Source organism: Bubalus kerabau, chromosome 2 (assembly GCF_029407905.1).
Source record: "Bubalus kerabau isolate K-KA32 ecotype Philippines breed swamp buffalo chromosome 2, PCC_UOA_SB_1v2, whole genome shotgun sequence".
NCBI lineage: Eukaryota > Metazoa > Chordata > Mammalia > Artiodactyla > Bovidae > Bubalus > Bubalus kerabau.
The window spans coordinates 106661857-106681982 of record NC_073625.1 but is presented as its reverse complement, the minus strand read 5'-3'; the positions used below and the strand labels follow the sequence as shown (position 1 = coordinate 106681982).

Below are 20126 nucleotides of genomic sequence, written 5' to 3'. Positions count from 1 at the left end.
CTGCAATGCAGGAGACCTGGGTTCAATCCCTGGGTTGGGAAGATCCCCTGGAGAAGGGAAAGGCTACCCACTCTAGTATTCTTGCCTGGAGAATCCCATGGACAGAGGAGCCTGGTGGGCTGCAGTCCGTGGGGTTGCAGAGTTGGACATGACTGAACTGCTGAGTACAGCACATAGCTTATATGTATAATGCTTACTAGATCTTGTTATCTCCTAGTTTAATTAGCCTATTCTCTAATCTTTTTGAACCAACTTAGGCCTGACCCGTTGAACCTCTACTGAAATCCAAGGGAAATTTTCTTCTTAGTTTCAGAGAATTTGGCTGAAATTTTGTTTAATCAAAACAACCCAGATTTGTTGACTATTCCTGGAGAATGATAAGGTTATTGGCAACTTAAAATGTACATTGGCCTGACACTGTGGTGTCTCTGGATATGTAACAATTGAAAAGGTAGAACCTTTCTGTGAAAATGGTTTTCCACTCTTTAAAAGGTCTACTGAGAAAACAGCCTATGGAAAAGCCTGGAAGTGAAGTGAAGTGAAAGTCTCAGTCATGTCAAACTCTTTGTGACCCCATGGGCTATATATACAGTCCATGGAATTCTCCAGGGCAGAATACTGGAGTGGGTAGCCTTTCCCTTCTCCAACCCAGGGGTCGAATCCAGGTCTCCCACATTGCAGGCAGATTCTTTACCAGCTGAGCCACAAGGAAGCCCAAAAGTCTGGAAAGTGGTAGCAAAAGAATGTTTGGCTAGATTAGCGGGATGTAAAATGAATTTTCTTCTAGAAGTGGCTCCAAGGGTTCCATCCATGTAAAGTACATCTTTCAGAGTTCTATCATATCTCACCAATCCAACTTCTCCAACGTTGAATACTTGCTTCTCCCATCTACTTTCTCAGCAACCCAAACTACTCATGTATCTTCTTCACCTCCCACATAATTACTGAAATAAAAAATGTACAACTGAGAAAAGTGACTCATTTTTTTTTTTCAGCTGAAGTCTGCTTCAGCTTGCCTTCCTTATGCTCATCTGTTCCCTAAACAGGAAAATTATATTCTTTTGATCCTCCTCAAATTTGATTTTGGAATAAGCATTACCCCAACCTATAAATGAGATGTGTTTCCAAAGTTTGTTTTGCAAGTTAGCAGCTTGAAACTTAGAATATCATTTCCTGAAGAAAGAAATTTAAAAGAGCTTTTAAGTTTCCAGCCAGACAAAAAAAGTATTTTTAATCTCCATGTTATATAGATTTAGTTCAAAGGGACCTAGCTGCCTAATGACCATGAATCATTCTTCTCCTTTCTTGATTATCTATTTTCTTAAAAAGGAAACAGAGTACATTGGAGATTATTCCCATTCTTCCTCAGCTCCATTCCCCAGTCAGAATCATAAATTTTTTGTGTGAGACATATGTTAGGTGTTGTTAACTCAGTGATTACCTGGCCATTTGTTTCATTCCCCCGTAGGAAAATCTTTCCTTTTGTTTATCAGTTTGTGGATAGATACAACATCGGACAGATGGATGCTTCCATAGCACATAGACAGGCACCAGACAAAACAACAATTAAACATCATCATGCACATTTTTTTCTAATTTGGAATTAAAGAGAGTAAAAGGAAAAAGAGTAAATGCATGCAGACTACAAGTCATATCATTAACAAAGAGGAAAGATGTGAAATTTCACCAGGATTTCTCTGGGAGGGGTTTCAGAGGTCTCCAGTTTTATATATTATGAAAAGGTTGAATATTTAAAGCCAAGACTGGAAGAAGGCATATTAATGGGTTAAAAAACTATATCATTTTAAACAGCTACTCATCCTTAGCTCGAATCATAAGAAGTTTATAGCATCCAGCATGGCTATCTTTCCATGTTGAAGTATCTCTCCACAACATGAGGACTGTTACTTGCTGAAGCAACCAGCTGGCACCACTTGGGTGAAATCCAAATCCGTGCGATCTTAGCTCTTTGTGAGATCTCTATCAGGTGCCTAATTATAAAGTGTGCCAGAGTGGGCACGTTCCATGATTAATTGGTGGGAAGTGGGCAATGTTTGCCTTAGACTAACCAAATTTTGACTCATTAGACACTGATATTTGGTCCTTTGCGTGGGCTTCATTGACTCAACTTATATTTAATGGGAGCCTATAATGTGGAGCTTCTAGTATAGCAAAAGGGACAGACACATAAGTGAATATTTATAATAAAGCCTGTGGAATGGTGTAGTATAGGCAGGTACTAGATACAACAATGGCAAACACATATCTACCTGGAGGATCAAGAAGTCTCCACAAAGAAGGTAATGACTGTAGCTACATTGTGGAAATACATGAGAAATGTGGCATGTAGAAAAAAAGGAAAGCAAGACATTCTAGCAAAAAGGAATAGTGTTTAGAGAGGAATAAAGAATGAAGTAACATGAGTTGTTCCATGAAACTGAACAATTGCAATGGAGTGTGGGATATGAGTGTTAGTTACTCAGTCATGTCTGACTTTCTGTGACTCCATGGACTGTAGCCCACCAGGCTCCTCTGTCCCTGGGATTTTCCAGGGAAGAATACTGGAATGTGTTGCTATTTCCTTCTCCAGAGGATTTTCCTGACCCAGGGATTGAACCTGGGTCTCCTGCATTGCAGGCAGACTCTTTACTGACTGGGCCACCAGGGAAGACCTGGTGTGGGATATGAAGAGGAGTGGATTTTGAAGTTTGAGGAGATAGACAGGGACCAGAAAATTAGCCAGTAAATTTTTTAAAAAACAGGTTGCGCACAATCCTTAAAGAAAATAGAAGTGGGGCAATATATTAGAAAGTGACCTGGATACCATTCAGAGGGATTTGTCACAAAAGGTCTTTTAAGAGTCAGAGAAAGAGCTTTCTGGGTAGAGAGAGTGATACAGGCAAAGGCTTTGAAGAGGGAATGTGCTTTGTGGATTTTAAAAACTAAAAGGAGGCCAGTAGACTTGGTAAGCAAGAAGGGTATGTTTCTAAGAAGAATTCAGGGGAGGAGGAGGTCCCGGATCGTGTAGACTTTCATAGGCCTTGGTAATGAGTTTGGTTTTGGTTCTATGTGGAATAGGAAGCATTAAAGATTTTTAAATTGTGGAAACACATAATCTGATAAACACTTTTTTAAAATACCACTGTTTCTACTAAGGAGAGAATGATTGTAAGGGGTTGAAGATGAAAGATAGCAGATTAGAAGGGGAGGCCATTGTGTTAGTTTTCATGAGTGACAACTGGGTTAGAGATGATAGTAGAAATGAAAAAAAGGGGTCAGAGATAAGATGTTTTGAGGTAGCGGGCAATGGCAAAGGAAGAATAAACAGCTATTTTGTTTGTTTTTTACCTATGAAAACTAGAAAAAGTAGTAGCATCTAAACATAAAAGGGAGATTTGGGGAATGAGTCAGGATTCCATTTCCATTTTGATGACTGAATGAGAATGGGGAAGAGATTTGGGACCAAAAGATGAAGACTTAGTTTTAGGACATGTGGAGACTGGGCTCCTGATGGTCATCAGAATAAGATTTCTAGTGGACAGTTAAATACAAAGCTCTAAAGCCCAGGAAGTAGATGTGGCTAGAGACCCTGGAGAATTTGAACCCCATTAGCTAAGAGTCAGACACGACTGAGCGACTTCACTTTCACTTTCACGCATTGGAGAAGGAAATGGCAACCCACTCCAGTGTTCTTGCCTGGAGAATCCCAGGGACGGCGGAGCTTGGTGGGCTGCCGTCTATGGGGTCACACAGAGTTGGACATGACTGAAGTGACTTAGCAGCAGCAGCAGTCATGGAAAAAGGAAGAGAGCTCCAGAAAAATATCTATTTCTGCTTTATTGACTATGCCAAAGCCTTTGACTGTGTGGATCACAATACACTGTGGAAAATTCTGAAAGACATGGGAATACCAGACCACCTGACCTGCCTCTTGAGAAACCTATATGCAGTTCAACAGTTAGAACTGGACATGGAACAACAGACTGGTTCCAAATAGGAAAAGGAGTACGTCAAGGCTGTATATTGTCACCCTGCTTATTTAACTTATATGCAGAGTACATCATGAGAAACGCTGGACTGGAAGAAACACAAGCTGGAATCAAGATTGCCGGGAGAAATGTCAATAACCTCAGATATGCAGATGACACCACCCTTATGGCAGAAAGTGAAGAGGAACTGAAAAGCCTCTTGATGAGAGTGAAAGAGGAGAGTGAAAAAGTTGGCTTAAAGCTCAACATTCAGAAAACGAAGATCATGGCATCCAGTCCCATCACTTCATGGGAAATAGATGGAGAAACAGTGGACACAGTGTCAGACTTTATTTTTCTGGGCTCCAAAATCACTGCAGATGGTGATTCCAGCCATGAAATGAAAAGATGCTTACTCCTTGGAAGGAAAGTTATGACCAACCTAGATAGCATATTCAAAAGCAGAGATATCACTTTGCCAACAAAGGTCCGTCTAGTCAAGGCTATGGTTTTTCCAGTGGTCATTATGGATGTGAGAGTTGGACTGTGAAGAAGGCTGAGTGCCAAAGAATTGATGCTTTTGAACTGTGGTGTTGGAGAAGACTCTTGAGAGTCCCTTAGACTACAAGGAGATCCAACCAGTCCATCCTAAAGGAGATCAGTCCTGGGTGTTCACTGGAAGGACTGATGCTGAAGCTGAAACTCCAATACTTTGGCCACCTCATGCGAAGAGTTGACTCATTGGAAAAGACTCTGATGCTGGGAGGGATTGGGGGCAGGAGGAGAAGGGGACGACAGAGGATGAGATGGCTGGATGGCATCACCGACTCGATGGACATGAGTTTGAGTGAACTCCGGGAGTTGGTGATGGACAGGGAGGCCTGGCATGCTGCAATTCACGGGTTTGCAAAGAGTCGGACATGACTGAATGACTGAACTGAACTGAACTGAGCCATGTAGGAGTTGTAGGCATGGATTATTCTTGGAGCTTCTGTTGAATGAGAACATGCAAGAAGGACTGTGCTGCTGCTGCTTAGTCACCTGAGTCATGTACAATTCTGTGTGACTCTATGGACTGCAGCCTGCCAGGCTCCTCTGTCCATGGGATTCTCTAGGCAAGAGTACTAGAGTGGGCTTCCATGCCCTCCTCCAGGGGATCTTTCTGACCCAGGGATCGAACCCAGGTTTCCTGCATTGCAGGCAGAGTCTTTACTGTTGAGCCACCAGGGAAGCCCAAGAAGAAGGACAAAACCTACATAACAACAACATTTCAAGGGTTGATAGAGAAGGAGGAGCCAAGGGGAAAACAAAAGAATGTGAAACTAAGGATAGAGAAGAGAAAAAGTAGAAAGAAGTAAAGTAGTAAAAGAAGTAATAAGAAATAAGTAAAAGAAGAAATAAGTAGTATGGAAGCCAAGAAAATAAATAAGAAGGTATGTTTCGTAGTTTTAAATGTCCCAGAGAGGTCATACAAGATAGCTCTACTTATCTTTCCTAAAGCTTACAGATCCATCACTTTGTCTTGTACACTCCTCCAGAAACACTCAAATGTGTATCTTGAGCCAGATTCTGAACCCCATACCTTATTTTCACAGAGTTTGCAGACTAGTGTGGGAAGATCAGGTACATACTAATGGATAATCAAGTAGGACTTTGTTTAATGAATGCTGACAAAACAGGATAGGTAGTATATGCTACTGAAGATCTAAGCGGGGAAGTCACTGGCCATCAAAGAAGCTTTCACAAATGAGATAACTCTTTCCTTAGGCCTCAAAGGGTGGGTGAAACTGACCTAGGCACAAAGGGCATATTTCAGGTTGAGGAAATTATAATGAACAAAAGTATAGGGACACGAATATTTACATTCATACTCAGTCTGGCCAGCTGAGACAAAGTGCCAAAGTGGAGGAGGAGTTTTGCTATAGAACTTGTTATTTCATGAGCTGGAAAGCCTTAGAGACAATTTTGTTCAGTATTCTTATTTTATGTAGAGGAAAATGATAGCCCAGAGACATTAAATTTGTTTAAAGTCACAATCCAAGTCCATGGCAGAGCCAATAGGAGGTAAGGCAAGATTAGAAGATTGGTACCAGATTCTGAGAAGCCATGAAAACCAATCATAAATAAATAAATTAGAATTAATGCTCTAAACAAAGAACAACCATTGAAATTTTTAGAAAAAGGGGAGTAAAAAGTAAGATTAACCATCAGAGAGTATGCAAAGGTGATGCCAAAAAAGCAAGAAATTTTGGTGATTATCCGTCCAGCTTTTCTTACCTGGGGTTTCTCATCTGAACCACAGACACATAAAAAATGATTTGAGTGTTTTCTCCATTCTGCCAAGGATGGTGTGTAACTAGTATGGGTCTAGATGTATCGGAAGGAGATTAATTGATTATGTACAATTAGGAACTCTAGGGCATTAAGGGGTGTTAAGGCTTGGTTCTATTCTAAAATGCTGGTTGAGAAAGGCTGGCAGAAGAAGGAAAAGACAGATGTATAAAATACTGCAAATAGAATTTGGTAACGGATAGTGTGGCTTTTATGAGGGAAGGAAGAGTAATCAGTTACTTCCATATTATGAGTTTGATAACTGACTCATATGTCTGATGTCTCTCCAAAAAGATATTGCAAGAGTAGGGGAGTCAGGGGTCTAGTCTAGGGAAAAGATAATTAGCTTAACAAGACACTTTCTGAGGTAATAACAAAAAGATAAAGAAAAATAATACTGTTTTTAGTATCTGGAAATCTTAGATTATGGGAAATTTAATTTTTTTATTGACTTTCCTGTTCTCATAATTTTGGTCCTTTATGAATGGATTTTTACAATATACCCAAGTATGGTAAAAATAACAATTTTGATAAGACATATTTAGTAAAACAAACTTCAGTTTATATATATATATATATATATATATATATATGATTCAATCAGTTTCTAGTGCCACTACAATGAGAACATAGAAGAATTATAGAGCCTACAGGAAAGATAGAGTCTTTTTTTTTTTAAGCTAAGATTTAAGTTTCTTTTCACTTAAGTGAGGATAAAAACTGATTTTTTTGCTCAAGTATACTTAGTATACTAGTGTCCAAACTTCTTGGGTTCTTTCCTAAATACTCTTATTCTTGGATTCACTGTATCTTCCAGATGATATTCAGAAGTGAAGTCTGAGCCGTCTGTGGCCTTTAATGTTCCCTTGACAGTTTTCACTAGAGGGCAATGGCCCAGTTCCAAACAGTAATTCTATTTTGTAACTCCTCTTCCCTTTTCAAGAAGAGTCCTCTTCATTTCCTCTTCTATCCTAGCTTTGCTCCAAAGGGGTAAGGTATGAAGTTCAAGGTGGAAGAAACTATGCGACAAACCAGATCTTGTTGCTGTTTTCCGTACAGCTCTCCAGTTAGCTGTCCATCAGTACGAAGCACAAATCTGACTGATCAAAAGGTATCACTCTGTGTTCTCAATCAAAGGCAATCAAAGTCATGAGGAGCACAGGTTTTAAATTAGCAAGAATGATTTATTCAAATGAATCCTAAATACCAACCTGATTTCTCCAGAATAGCTTTCCAGGATGATAGAGAAAACAGAATCACTTTCTCTTTCATTGAAGTAAATAAGTCCTTGAGATGCAATCATTAAGGGAAGATTGCAAATGGTGCTTACTCTTAAGAAAAAAATATTTGAATAACTCACCCCCCGCCCCCATTGGATTTGTCTAAAGAAATAGCCAGTATTTTTCAAATGAGATAATATTCTCTCCTTCCTTTTGAAAATCTTAGAAGTTTTTAGAAATATTAATCCAATAAAACTGTGGAAGATAAATGGCCCAAATGCCTAGCTGAAGATGAAATGCAGGATGTTTACAACAGATAATTATAAAGTCTCACTATTCCTTTACATCTCACAAATAAAGATATCAAGAAAATCAGCTTTGAAATGCAATGTTCACCCTAAACATTGCTGTTGTTTAGTCGCTATGTCTTGTCTCACTCTTTTGCGACACCACAGAACACAGACTGCCAGGACCCTCTGTCCATGGGATTTCCCAGGCAAGAATATTGGAGTGGATTGCCATTTCCTCTTCCTGGGGATCTACCCAACCCAGGAATTGAACTCAGATCTCCTGTATTGCAAACAGATTCTATACCACTGAGCTACCAGGGAAGCCCCTGGTAAAAATACTCAATACTTTTTCCCATCCCCCATTGGAACTCTGTAAGAGTCTGGATAGCCAAAGTGGGTTGCCATCAATACAACATGTATCTAGAAATCTAATTGCAAGTTAATTATTTAGAAACTAATAATTTCTCTTTAAAGAGATCCTGCCTTAATTTTTTTTGAGGGGAGGGCAGGTACATATCAGAGACAATCACCTGTACTGAAGCTTGAGTAGAACTATGGAATGCCTCTCTTGGAATAGCTGTTGAGGATCTAGTTGGGTGATTAAGAAGAGCTTTTACTTTTCAGTTTATACTCCAAACTGGTAAATTGGTTTCTGAACAAAAAGCAAAGTAGGAGAGGGAAGAGGATTTGCATGTTAACAGCTCCTAGTTTAAGCTAGTTCCTAGGCTGGTTGTGCTGACTAAGAGGTTCTGAAGCCGTTTAGAAAAGCAGCCAATTTCTGAGTTTGCTTAACCTTTGGAGATCATTTCGTTTATTTTTTCTCTGCCTCATCTAGCTCTTACATATGGTCATTAATGGGAAGACATTAGGGTCTTTCAAGTTTTCATTTAAAAATAACATTCTGAATAGTTATTGGAACTGAGATTACAAATAGATGAAAGCTAATTACCAAAATTCTCCATTTAGAGCAAACTGGTGCATATGGAGACAACAGCTCAATATTTTAGAAAGTGTCAATTTGCTAAAAATAGATAAATATGATGATTACAGCTGGAATTAATTCAAGGACATTCAAAATGAAATGACTAATATCAAGGAGTAGCATTTCTTTGATATAAATTCAAGGGAGATGCTTTATACTCATTATTGCCCAATCCTTTCACAGAAATGAATCTCATAAACCCAACGGAAAACATAGATCAAAGTTCCACCATGCCAAATTAGCAAGAATATATGGCAGCTGATATTCCTTTTAGTCAGGGGGTACCTGCCAGAGTTTAACTCCTGGAAAAGAGTGAAGGCCTAGTGCTTGTCAACTCTAGGTATGGAGATGTGCCCTATCCTTTTCTATTAGGTATGAGAGCTCTTGAGATCAGTTATTTGTGTGGTTACTGCTTCCTTTCAGAGTCATGAGTGATGACAACCCTACCAATAATAAGAATCTAACATAGGCAAAATTAAAACAGCCAAAGGAAAAATAGTGATCTACCACTTTTGAGGTAAATCACTCCTAATTGGCTGAGCTTTCTTATTATGGCTGCTGCTGCTAAGTCGCATCAGTCGTGTCTGACTCTGTGCAACCCCAGAGATGGAAGCCCACCAGGCTCCTCTGTCCCTGGGATTCTCCAGGCAAGAACACTGGAGTGGGTTGCCATTTCCTTCTCCAATGCATGAAAGTGAAAAGTGAAAGTGAAGTTGCTTAGTTGTGTCCAACTCTTAGTGGCCCCATGGACTGTAGCCTACCAGGCTCCTCCGTCCATGGGATTTCCCAGGCAAGAGTACTGGAGTTGGGTGCCATTGCCTTCTCCGTTCGTATTATGGACATACAGGTATATATACAGGAGACTCTTTCTCAGCCAATTTAGTCTCTCCCTAGATCCACAGGTATGAGTTTCCAGAAATTGTCTAAAACACATGATCTAGCTCTTCCTCCAGTCAGAGATGAATGGTCTACTGATAACTAGCTGAGCTGAGAAGGACCAATCAGGTTTATTCAGTCTCATTCTTTCTCTCATATTCTCTATCTCCTTTTTATTGCTCTTTGTATATGTGTATGTACAGAGATATATTTCTATCTCTTAGCTAAAATTTTTAATTGAAAGGCAGAGAAGCTGGGGTTATTAGTAACCCAATATTTTAAATGCAGGGCTCCAGAAAGAAAGTCTGTGAATTCTTTATATTGAAGTTTCCAGATCTACTTTGGTTCCCATAAGCTTGGCTTTTCAGCTTTCTTAATTGTGAAATCTAGTTTCCTTTCAATAGATTCCTTTGCTAGATCACTAAAGGTGGTGTCCGTTACTTATACCCAATCAAAGGACGTATAAATAACACAAGTACATATGTGTGAGTGTGTGGATAGAGACAGGGAGAGAGAGAGAGAAAAACACATACACACTCACACACATATACACAGAGACAGAGAGAGGACAGAGCAAGGAAGGTAGAGTGAAAGATTAAAGGTGATCATTAACCAACTATAAATATACTCCAAATTTAAAAAAAAAATTGCTTCCCTCTGTGCTTAGCCGCTCAGTTGTGTCCAACTCTTTGGACAACTCCATGGACTGTAGCTTGCCAGGCTCCTCTGTCCATGGGGATTCTCCCCGCAAGATTACTGGAGTGGGTTGTCATTTCCTTCTCCAGGGGATCTTCCCGACCCACGGATCAAACCCAGGTCTCCCACATTGCAGGCAGTTTCTTTACTGTCTGATCCACAAGGGAAGTCCTGCTTTTCCCAAAATTTCTAATTAGTATATCTTTCTAAACTCTAAATAATCTCCTTTGATAAAAATATTTTTCAAAATATCCATGATATTAATTTTTCTAAACTTTTGGCTTAAACTTTTGGCTTAGGATAAACAAATCTCTTGGACAAACTTGATGCAGTTGTTATACTTAAAAATATTTTTAAAATATTAGCCATACATTAAGAAATCAGATCCTTCGGGTTGTAAAAGTTTATTGCTTGTATCAGAATTGGATAAATTTTGTATTATTAAATAGGTAACTTTTCCCAATTAACCAGGGGACACAGGAGAACTGAAAGATTCTTTGTAAAGGTCCTTTGAGTTTGGATTATTTATGGTGTTAGAGATAAGTTGGCAAAGGTTCAAGGATTGTGCATCACTTCTGATCAAGGTTAATTCCTGATGCTGAGGCACCCTGAGGTTGTTTGAAGACTGTACTTAGGTGATCACCTTTCCACAGTGCTGTCCCCAACCAGGCTGCATCCTCATTTTTAGTCTCCCAATCAGCTCCACATTTCCTCTCCACTCTTCTGCTTGACTGGGCCCTCCAGTGATTGATGTGAGCACAGCATGCCTGGTAATCTTAGTGCTGAGAACACAGTTTGGAAGTGATGTGGGGGTGGGGATGAGGATGGGGAGAAGCAGCCAGTTTAGCAAATGGAGACGAGAAATCTAAATGTGAAGAACAGACTAAAACAGAAAAAGATAAAAAGAAAAATAGAGGATAAAAAGAAAAATGTCTTTGAACCGATCCTTGGTGTTGCATGACAATTTGAACATCTGCTTATTTAACTTCTCTCACTGAAGTTTTCAAAGGAAATGATAGAAATATGCTATGTTCCCACCCACCCGAGGGCTTTCCAGGTGGCGCCAATGGTAAAGAATCGACCTTCCAATGCAGGAGACATAAGACACGTGGGTTCGATCCCTGGGTTGGGAAGATTCCCCTGGAGAAGACCATGGCAACCCATTCCAGTATTTTTGCCCGCAGAATCCCATGGATAGAGGAGCCTGGGGGGCTACAGTCCATAGGGTCCCAAAAAGTTGGACACTACTGACATGACTTAGCACGCAAGCACATGCTCCCACCCATTAGCATGGTATGCTTACTCTTTAGAGAACAGGAGAGGAGGAGTGAAAACTGAAAATGTATGTATATTCTATAGCGAGCAAGAGTACTCCTTTACATAGAACCATGAGTACTTTAGGTTTCAATATGTGGAATTCCTCAATTAATAATACTTTGCACTTGAAAAACACATTGTTTACAAAACACTTTTATTTTTATGACTTTATTTGAGCCTCACACCAACTTAGTAGGAAAGGCAGGTCTGGATTTGGAGTATTCTTTTTACGTGCCCACTTATATAGATGGATAAACTGAGGCTCAGAAATATGATGTTACTTACCCAAGGTCACAGGACAAGCAATTGGCAGAGCCAGGTCTAGAACCCAGGGTAGGGTTTATTCCACTACAAAGACATGAAACAGGACATTAAACACACAACATCTAAGAAAATAAGATCTGTAAATAACTAAGGATAAGGAATCTAGAGGGTCATGCTCCCATTGTACAATCAAAACTCACTGCAAGGGTGTCACTCTATTCTGAGCAGGACAGAGACAGAATTGTAACTTTGACCACCACCACCTTGAGGGCAGGGCTTCCCTGATGGCTCAGCTGATAAAGAATCTGCCTACCAATGCAGGAGACACAGGAAATGCAGGTTCAATCCCTGGATCAGGAAGCTCCCTGGAGGAGGAAAATGGCAACCCACTCCAGTATTCTTGACTGAAAAATCCCATGGAGAGTAACCTGATGGGCTACCATCCAAAGGGTTGCAAAGAGTCAGATGACTGGGTGATTAAGCACACACACATACACACCTTGAGAGGAGGATCAGTAGAACTGAGTGTGCATATACACATAGCCAGTTCTCAGTAGGTACATAGGCTATGGTCTTCTGTACCATAACATATCCCCTCATGGCCCATCATGAGGATCTCTCCCTCCCTACTTTTATTCCTTCAATAAATATTTTTTTATTGATAAGCTACTATGTGCCAGATATAGCTTAATGTACCTGTGTTGTCTAAAACACCTATTTGGAAAGTTGGAAGGGACATACTTTTTCTTTAAACTCTCATATTTTGGCCTTGTCCACTAAATGTGAGCTGGCATTACTTAATTAGAAAAACTCCACTTGAACATGAGGGGAGGAGAGAAAAAAAGGAAAGCTGAAAGAAAAACATCGAGAGCCATGAGCAAGAGGGTGTGGAGACTGGGAAGCACTATTCAACTTCACTGATAGATCATCTGGTCTTACTGTTCTCAAGGCCATGCTAATTAAGTCAGAAAAAATCCACTACTGAGGGTCTGGCAAAGAGAATTTTCAGGTAAAGCTGTATTCACAATGTGCCTCATCCTGGCCACCATAGGCCTGCCCGAGTATCCAAATTCCTTTACCCTATTCCAAGCTAAGAAAGATAAACTTTATCTGATTCTCATTCATTCAACGGACATTTGAGGGACTACTTACCATTCAATCTCCCTTTACCTTCATGCAAGATTTCTCTTTGTGGAATATTATTATGTGGCTAGTTCAGTGGGAAGAAAACAAACCCAAATGAAACTAAAATTAATTCTTGGATGTGGGCCTCTGAGCATAGGCCAAAGTACACACATTTTTTTTTAAGTTTGTGCGATCAATGAAATAACGAAGGGTAGTGAGGGATTGAGTCATGGCCTATTTGGGATAGTTGTGGAGCAGAGCAACATGTGTAAGCAACTGGGGCCCAAAAGGAAGGGCCCAAGAAGATCCAAGATAAGTGTGAGCATAACCTGGGACTCTGCTAACCTCAGAGGGTGGGGCTAGTGTGCTGAGTGGTGGGGATGAGACATCAAAGCATGGTTTGCCGATGGTACCAGTTACGATAGTTGGGAGAAACATAGTCTACATGGGCTCATTTTGCATTCTGTATCTGCTTTCATTAAAAAGCAATGGTTTTCATGTCTGTTGATTATTAACAGAAATCAATAATGTTTAGTTCCACTTCAAAATTTGGTGCCAATAGATGTTTAAAAAATCTAGTAGAGGTTCCATCCATTTATATACACCACAGCTCATGGAAAGACTGTAAAACTAGTTCTGTATTCATTTAACAAACAGATTATCCACAGTTAATATCCATTACATTATGTGCCAAGCATTGTGGTAGGCACTGGAGACAGAAAAATGATCAAGGTTTCACCGTTTCCCTTAAGCAGCTCACAGTATGGACACCAGTATGTGGAAAAAACCAATGCTATATAGTGTAACAAGGGGTATAATAGTGATTATACAGACTATAGCATGGTCACAAAGAAGGTAGAAGAAAAAAAAATAAGAATGGCTTAAAAAAGCTAACTTTTGCAGAGGGAATGGAAATTTTCTAGGCATAGAGCAAAGACACCAAGGTCTGCAATATTGATGTGGCATCATCAGTTGAGAGAAGAGGTATTTGAAGACAGTACTGGAAAGATAGTCAAGACTAGATCATTCCATCAGCGCTGAAGAGTTTGTATTTAGCTTACCATTAATACAGAACCATTAGAAGATTGTCAGGAAGGAAATAATCTGATCAGATTTGTGTTAGGTATAGATAAGAGCAGTGTTATTTGCAAGAATGGAAGAAGAGCAAGATGGAGGAGGTAGGGAGTCCAGATAAGAAGTTATTGTCTTTGTCCAGATAGGAGGTAATGAAAGTCAGAACTAGGTTATTTGTGGTGCAAGTGAAAAAGCAGAGGATGAATTCAAAATCTTTTTAATGAGGATCTAAGAATTTTATAGCTAGATTTGGGGACTGAAAGAAAATCATAGTTTTAGAATCAATACCATTTTTCTAGAGTTTGGAAGCTGGATATATGGTGTTACAGCAATAAGGGTGGGAATTTGGAGGAAGACTAAGTGGTACAAAATGGGAGACACTGAGTTTGGCTTTATTCATCATGAGCATGGGCATCTCTGAAATATTGACAGAGATGTCTATGGATCAGAGCTCAGGAGAGAAATCTAGTTTACAGATTTGGAAATCACACAGGTGTTTACAACTCTGCAGGTGAGTGAGACCACCTAGAATTTAGTGTGTAGAATAAGAGAAAGAGATCAAGATAAATAATTAGCATATAATTGATATTTGGGGAGGGAGAGAATGAACAAAGCCAGCAAAGAACAGAAAAGGACCTATCTGAGAGGGAGGAGAAAGAGGAAGGATATGATAGGGCCAAATGAGGAGATGGTTTCAGGAAGAGGGATGGACAACAATATAAAATACCAAAGAGACAGCAAATGAGATGCAAACTAAAAGACAGTCACTGGATATGGTATCTCTTTCAGAACACGTTTTAGTGGAATTACGGGAACAGAAGCCCTCTATTAAAAAATGGGATAGTAATGGGGAGTGATGAAGAGGAGGAATCAAGGATGAACAGAAGGAACTACTTCTCCAACAGGAAACGGAAGTGTAGCAGGCACTTGACAGTCCTGAAAGGTGGGCAATTTCTAAGCCAAGCCTCATGTTGCAAACCTCAGAGAGAAAAGTTTCTTTTATTTGTATCAATCTTTGTTTTCATATCAATTTTGCTTGATCCTCACAGAAACTTTCAAAGTAAGCATGGAAGGACTTTTGGTTTGTTTGGTTTCATTTTTTGGTTTTTAGGCTCCATCCTACAGGAGAAAATTGAAGCCAAAGATTATATGATTCATGCGAGACCACAGAATCAGAAAGTGGTATAAACTGAGGACTCTCAGCACAGTGCTCTTCCCAACACTAAAGAGAATGTTCTGAAAATCAGTACAGTGGTGCAGGGGCAACCAGACCATCCTTCAGAAATTCAGAAAGGAGAATTCCTGCCCACAGTCACTTCTTTGATTGACAACAGACACACCTGGTTGCCTGAAGGCCTCTATGACAGCTAATAGGGAAGTAATTATTTAAATATTGTATCTTCTCTTGAGATGACCTAAGTATGTGCACCCTTTGAAATGTCCCTTTAATATTAGAGGAAGTTCTAGACTTTTCTTACTTTATCAGTATAAACAAGGAGAACACTTGGTTAATATATCTGCCTACCACTAATGCAAGGACATGCCCGCTCTTTTCCTTATGGTGCCAGGTAAAACCGAGGTATGTAGATTAATCAGCCCCAGGCTTAACACTGACAATTCCACTATGATGGAGGAAAAGGAGACCCGGAGCCACTCTCCTTGTCAGTGAACAGGAGTGCTGCCCTTTAGCATAAAACATGAAAGGTTTGTGTAGTTATGCCAGCTCAGCAAGAGAGAAAATTAACCCTACATTTTCTTAACCCAATTGCCTCAACATGGATGGAGAAAGAGGGTACCAGGGTTATAGACTGTCAGCATGAGAGAGCAGGGATCATTGTATCTGCACCCTGGCATGGGCTAGAAGGAATTATAGATTCACCAGATATTAATGCATTTCTAGATTCACCATTAATTCTCTAAGATTCTCTGCAAGTCTAGACAATTTGGTAGAAAAAAATGCCCTTTAAATGATTTCTTCTTCTGTTTAAATTTGGAAATGTGTGGTAGAAATCACCATTAAAAAAAAAACCTGAACAGTTTCAACTATATTAAGTAGAATGCCTCCATTTAATTAATCCTTTTAGTCCCTGGTGACACTGGGTGTGGCTCGGTGAAATTTAGGAGGAATTCAATTTATCACTAGAAGGAATCTTCTGCACCAAGGAACCAGGCAGCATCCTTCCACACCTTTCAAGCATTGCAGGGGAAAGACACAACCAGGTTGGAATTCTGAACCACAGATCACCCTAAGAATTATCTGTCATATGCAGAAAAATGCAGATGTTGGTGGTGTTGAGGCTTGGGGGCTAGAAGGCTTCTTGCTTGCATTGGTATTCTTTATACTTCAGTTACAAATTAAAGTCTTTATTTTTCAACAAAAGAAACACCTCGCAGTTCTATTGCTTTGTGGACACAGATCACATCTTGCAAGTTTTTCATCATCTGCAGAATGCATGGTAATTAAGCTATTTAAAGTTAGCCCCAAGACATTTGAAAATCATAAGCCAATAAAATCTCAGAGATCCTTTTATTTTATTTCTCTTTTAACCACTCCTTTATCATCTGCTTCTCTCCACCCCACTCTCATTCTCTTCTTCCTGCTATAATAATCTATAGTGGTAATTAGAGGCTAATAAAGATCATTTATGCTTTCTTCGCAGCCATAGGCAATGTATTACAACTCGGAAATCCAGGACTGCTTCTTTATGCAGCTCAAGTGGAAGAGGAAGGAAGTGCAGCCCCCAGCCCCCTCCCACGTTTCTGTTGGATTTCATGGGTGTGGCAGAGTTTAGACCTTTGCAGGATTTTGCCCTTGTTTTATTCCCTGTTAAGCACCAGGATGGTAAATAGATGGCAGAAGAAAGATAAATACAATCGGAGTCTGTCATAAATGATATAGGATCATTTCACCCTCAAGCACAAAACCTGTGTGAGACTAAGTACTCAAGCTATAGAAATGCCAGTCAGTGCAGTGTGAGCCCACACCCTGAATACACCATTTCCTCCCATCTGATTTAATGGCATCCTAAATACTGACTTATGTGAATGATACACAGCAATGGTCAGTAGGGGACAGGACCATTTCACACGCAAGTGCACATGTATAAAACATATGGGCAAAAGAGGACTATTTCTATACCTTTCAATTTTCTCTCTTGAATATGAATTATGCTAAAATGCATGCCGGCATATGGAAACCATACAGGGCTCATGCATGAGTGTCCTACGTGAAGTATGCGGACACTGTACACATTCACATATGAATTTCTACAACTCCTAAAACACACTGCTTCAGCTTCATCACTTTGCACACATCCTAGTGAATGCTTGGGGCTGTCAGTGAGAGGACCCATGTGAAGGCAGCTGTCCCCTTTGGGGAAGGGAATTTCCTTAGCCTCAATTCCCTTTCAAAATATCATGCTTGGTTTCCTTTGTCAGAGGAGGCATGTCTATATACACATGTATGTGTGTACATAAGGTGACAAAAAGTTGTAAACCAGCATATTTTTTCTTTCCCCAAATTAAAGCTTTTTTTTTTTTAATGACTAGCATTGGTTTCCTTAAGGCTCTGCCTTCCTAAATTTTATTTCTGCAGCTTATCAGGAAGGCAACTTCAGAACATTTTCTTGACAGTGTGCTTAGCCCAGCCACCTGTATCTACTGCATTTATGTATTAGAATGAAGAAAGATAAGGAGAGGAAACGTGCAGGTTTGAAAAATGAGCGAAGAGAAGCATCAGTCTCTGGAATCCTAGAGCAGTTTAGCGAAGTGGCACATGTAAGACTCTTCGCCTTCCCCAAACAACCTTACACAAACCACACGCAAAACCACAGGTGCCTGCTACTTTATCTATCATCTATCTATTAATATCTATCTACCTATTTATTTATTTATTTAGTTTTGCCCCCGGCCTCTCCACCCTCTCCACCCACTGCTCTGAGATTCTGCTCAGTCTCCCTTCCCCTTCCTCTTCCCTCTCCTTCATCCTCACTACCTCGTGCCTCCCCCACCACCCCTCCCCACTCCGCGCCCCCATTCCAGGGCGCTGGCTAAAAGTGCAAAGCTGGCAGCCAGGTTCTTCCCCACCTCTCCACTCTCTTCGGATTCGCCAGGTATATTACAAATTGCCCCCCCTATCCAATACCTGCACAGAAATAATGCCCAAATCCTGTATCTTGCACCCCACCCATAAGGCAGTCAATGTGCAAAGGGCTTTTTGCACCTCCCCTCCCAGGAAGACGCACACACACGTACAAGCACACACTCACCCAAATCCCACATCCATTTTCCTCCTTAACCTTCGCCAAAATCCCTCAGAGGTGATCCCATCAATGTTGGAAAGCGCCTTTTGGCGGATGCCGCGGCCCTGTCGGTTGCTGCGGAATACCGTCCTAGTCATTCCTCCCCACCCGTACCCCAATCAAGTTTCTAATATGTCTTTCACTAAATAAGTGAGCAATTTGAAAATGGAAGGAAAACCTGAGCAGTGGGAGCAGTGTGGGAGAGAGGGAGGGGACTCTGCTTCTTGCTAATCTTCTATGTGTCCCTTTTCCTGATGAAAATGAGTCACCATGCTTATAATCCGGAATGTTAGTCCGTCTTTGGTCACTGCAATTCTAGGAAAGATGCAAAGGAAGGGGAGAAGAGACCTGATTTCCAACAGGTAATTCTCCGCTCGTCTTTCCCATCCCGTCGGTGCTCAAAGCTCCTAGGGGCGTGGTCCATCCACCCTCTCCTCGGACCAGCTGGTGCACAATCGACTGAATTTTCCCCTTCTACATGGCCAATTTCTTTCCCAGCCCCAGCAGTCTCTGGATTCTCTTTTAAAAATCTCCCACATTACAGTTTCATTCATTCATTGAAAAATAAATAAATTCAGCCTTCACATGTTTGCCCATTAATACCTGCGCCAATGTGAAGCTCATGCATGTGGGAAATAGGGCTTCTTCCGCAGCACATGTGAGAAAATTGTACGACAGAACAAGCAATACTCATTACTGAATATGATTCTTTCAACCTCCCGGTTTTTTTGCGAATAATATAAAGGATTGCCTCCCCATCTTGTAGGTAGACCCCACATTTTCTCCCCCACACCTCTCTTCATATCCACACCGGCAAAACCAGACACCTAAAAAAAAAAAACAAAAAACCTTTTTTTCTAGCCAAACAGGCGTATTTTTTTTTTCTAACCTCCTCCTAATTAGTAGCAGCATTCCAAAACCAGACCATGAAAGAAGAGAATAAAAGCTGGGATGCAAGCATCAGTTGCCATATGCTAAGGAAACGGGAGCACCATGGCCAGAGCAGAAGCGGTTAAAATATTTTTTCTACCTTCACAGGGAAATATTGCACACTGGTAATTTCACAAGAAGAAGAAGTAAAAATCTTTAGGTCTACCTGTTTGGTTCTTCGCATACAGCACAGCATGGTTGTATCGTCCCTTGCCTTCTTCCTGCCTTCTCTCCTTTCCTCCTCTCTCTTTCTTATTCCCCCCCTCTCCACCTCTTTTCTGCTCGCTTGCTCACTCGCTCTCTCTCTCGCGCTAGCGCGCTCTCTCTCCCTCCCTCCCTCTCTCTCTCCCTCACACACACCAGGGCAGTTAGCAGCAACTGTAAGGTCCACAGCTATTGCTCACCGCACATGCTCGCTCTCCCTCTCTGGCTCTCACTCTCCTCTCTTGCCTCTCTTCCTCTTTTCTCATCTCCCCACCCAGTCTCTGCCTATCTCTCTTTTTCTTCCCTGTCTCTGGATCTCTTTCTCAGAATTGTTCACTAGCTTTCAATGACTAATCACTTCCCCCAGCCCCCACCCCCATTCTAGACAGTCACCCCCCTCCCAGTCCCCTGCCAGCCTCATGAATATTTAAACATCTCCAATCTGGACCCAATTACCCACCGACTTTCCCACTGCATTGAGAGGATGGTGGGGTGGGGGCATAGAAGGGTATTCCAGCCTGTTCAAGAGATTTTATGGAATATGTTTT

General features: G+C 40.7%; 1 protein-coding gene across 1 annotated transcript in view; it reads right to left on the bottom strand.

Annotated features, from left to right (window-relative positions):
* GAP43 (growth associated protein 43) overlaps positions 1 to 19681 on the bottom strand; it is a 99388-nt gene extending 79707 nt beyond the window's left edge. Inside the window, exon 1 of the mRNA XM_055568266.1 lies at positions 19541 to 19681. Within this exon, the coding sequence (XP_055424241.1) occupies positions 19541 to 19570 (30 nt within the window). The 5' untranslated portion in view covers positions 19571 to 19681. The remainder of the gene's footprint in view (positions 1 to 19540) is intronic.
* Positions 19682 to 20126: the final 445 nt, after the last annotated feature.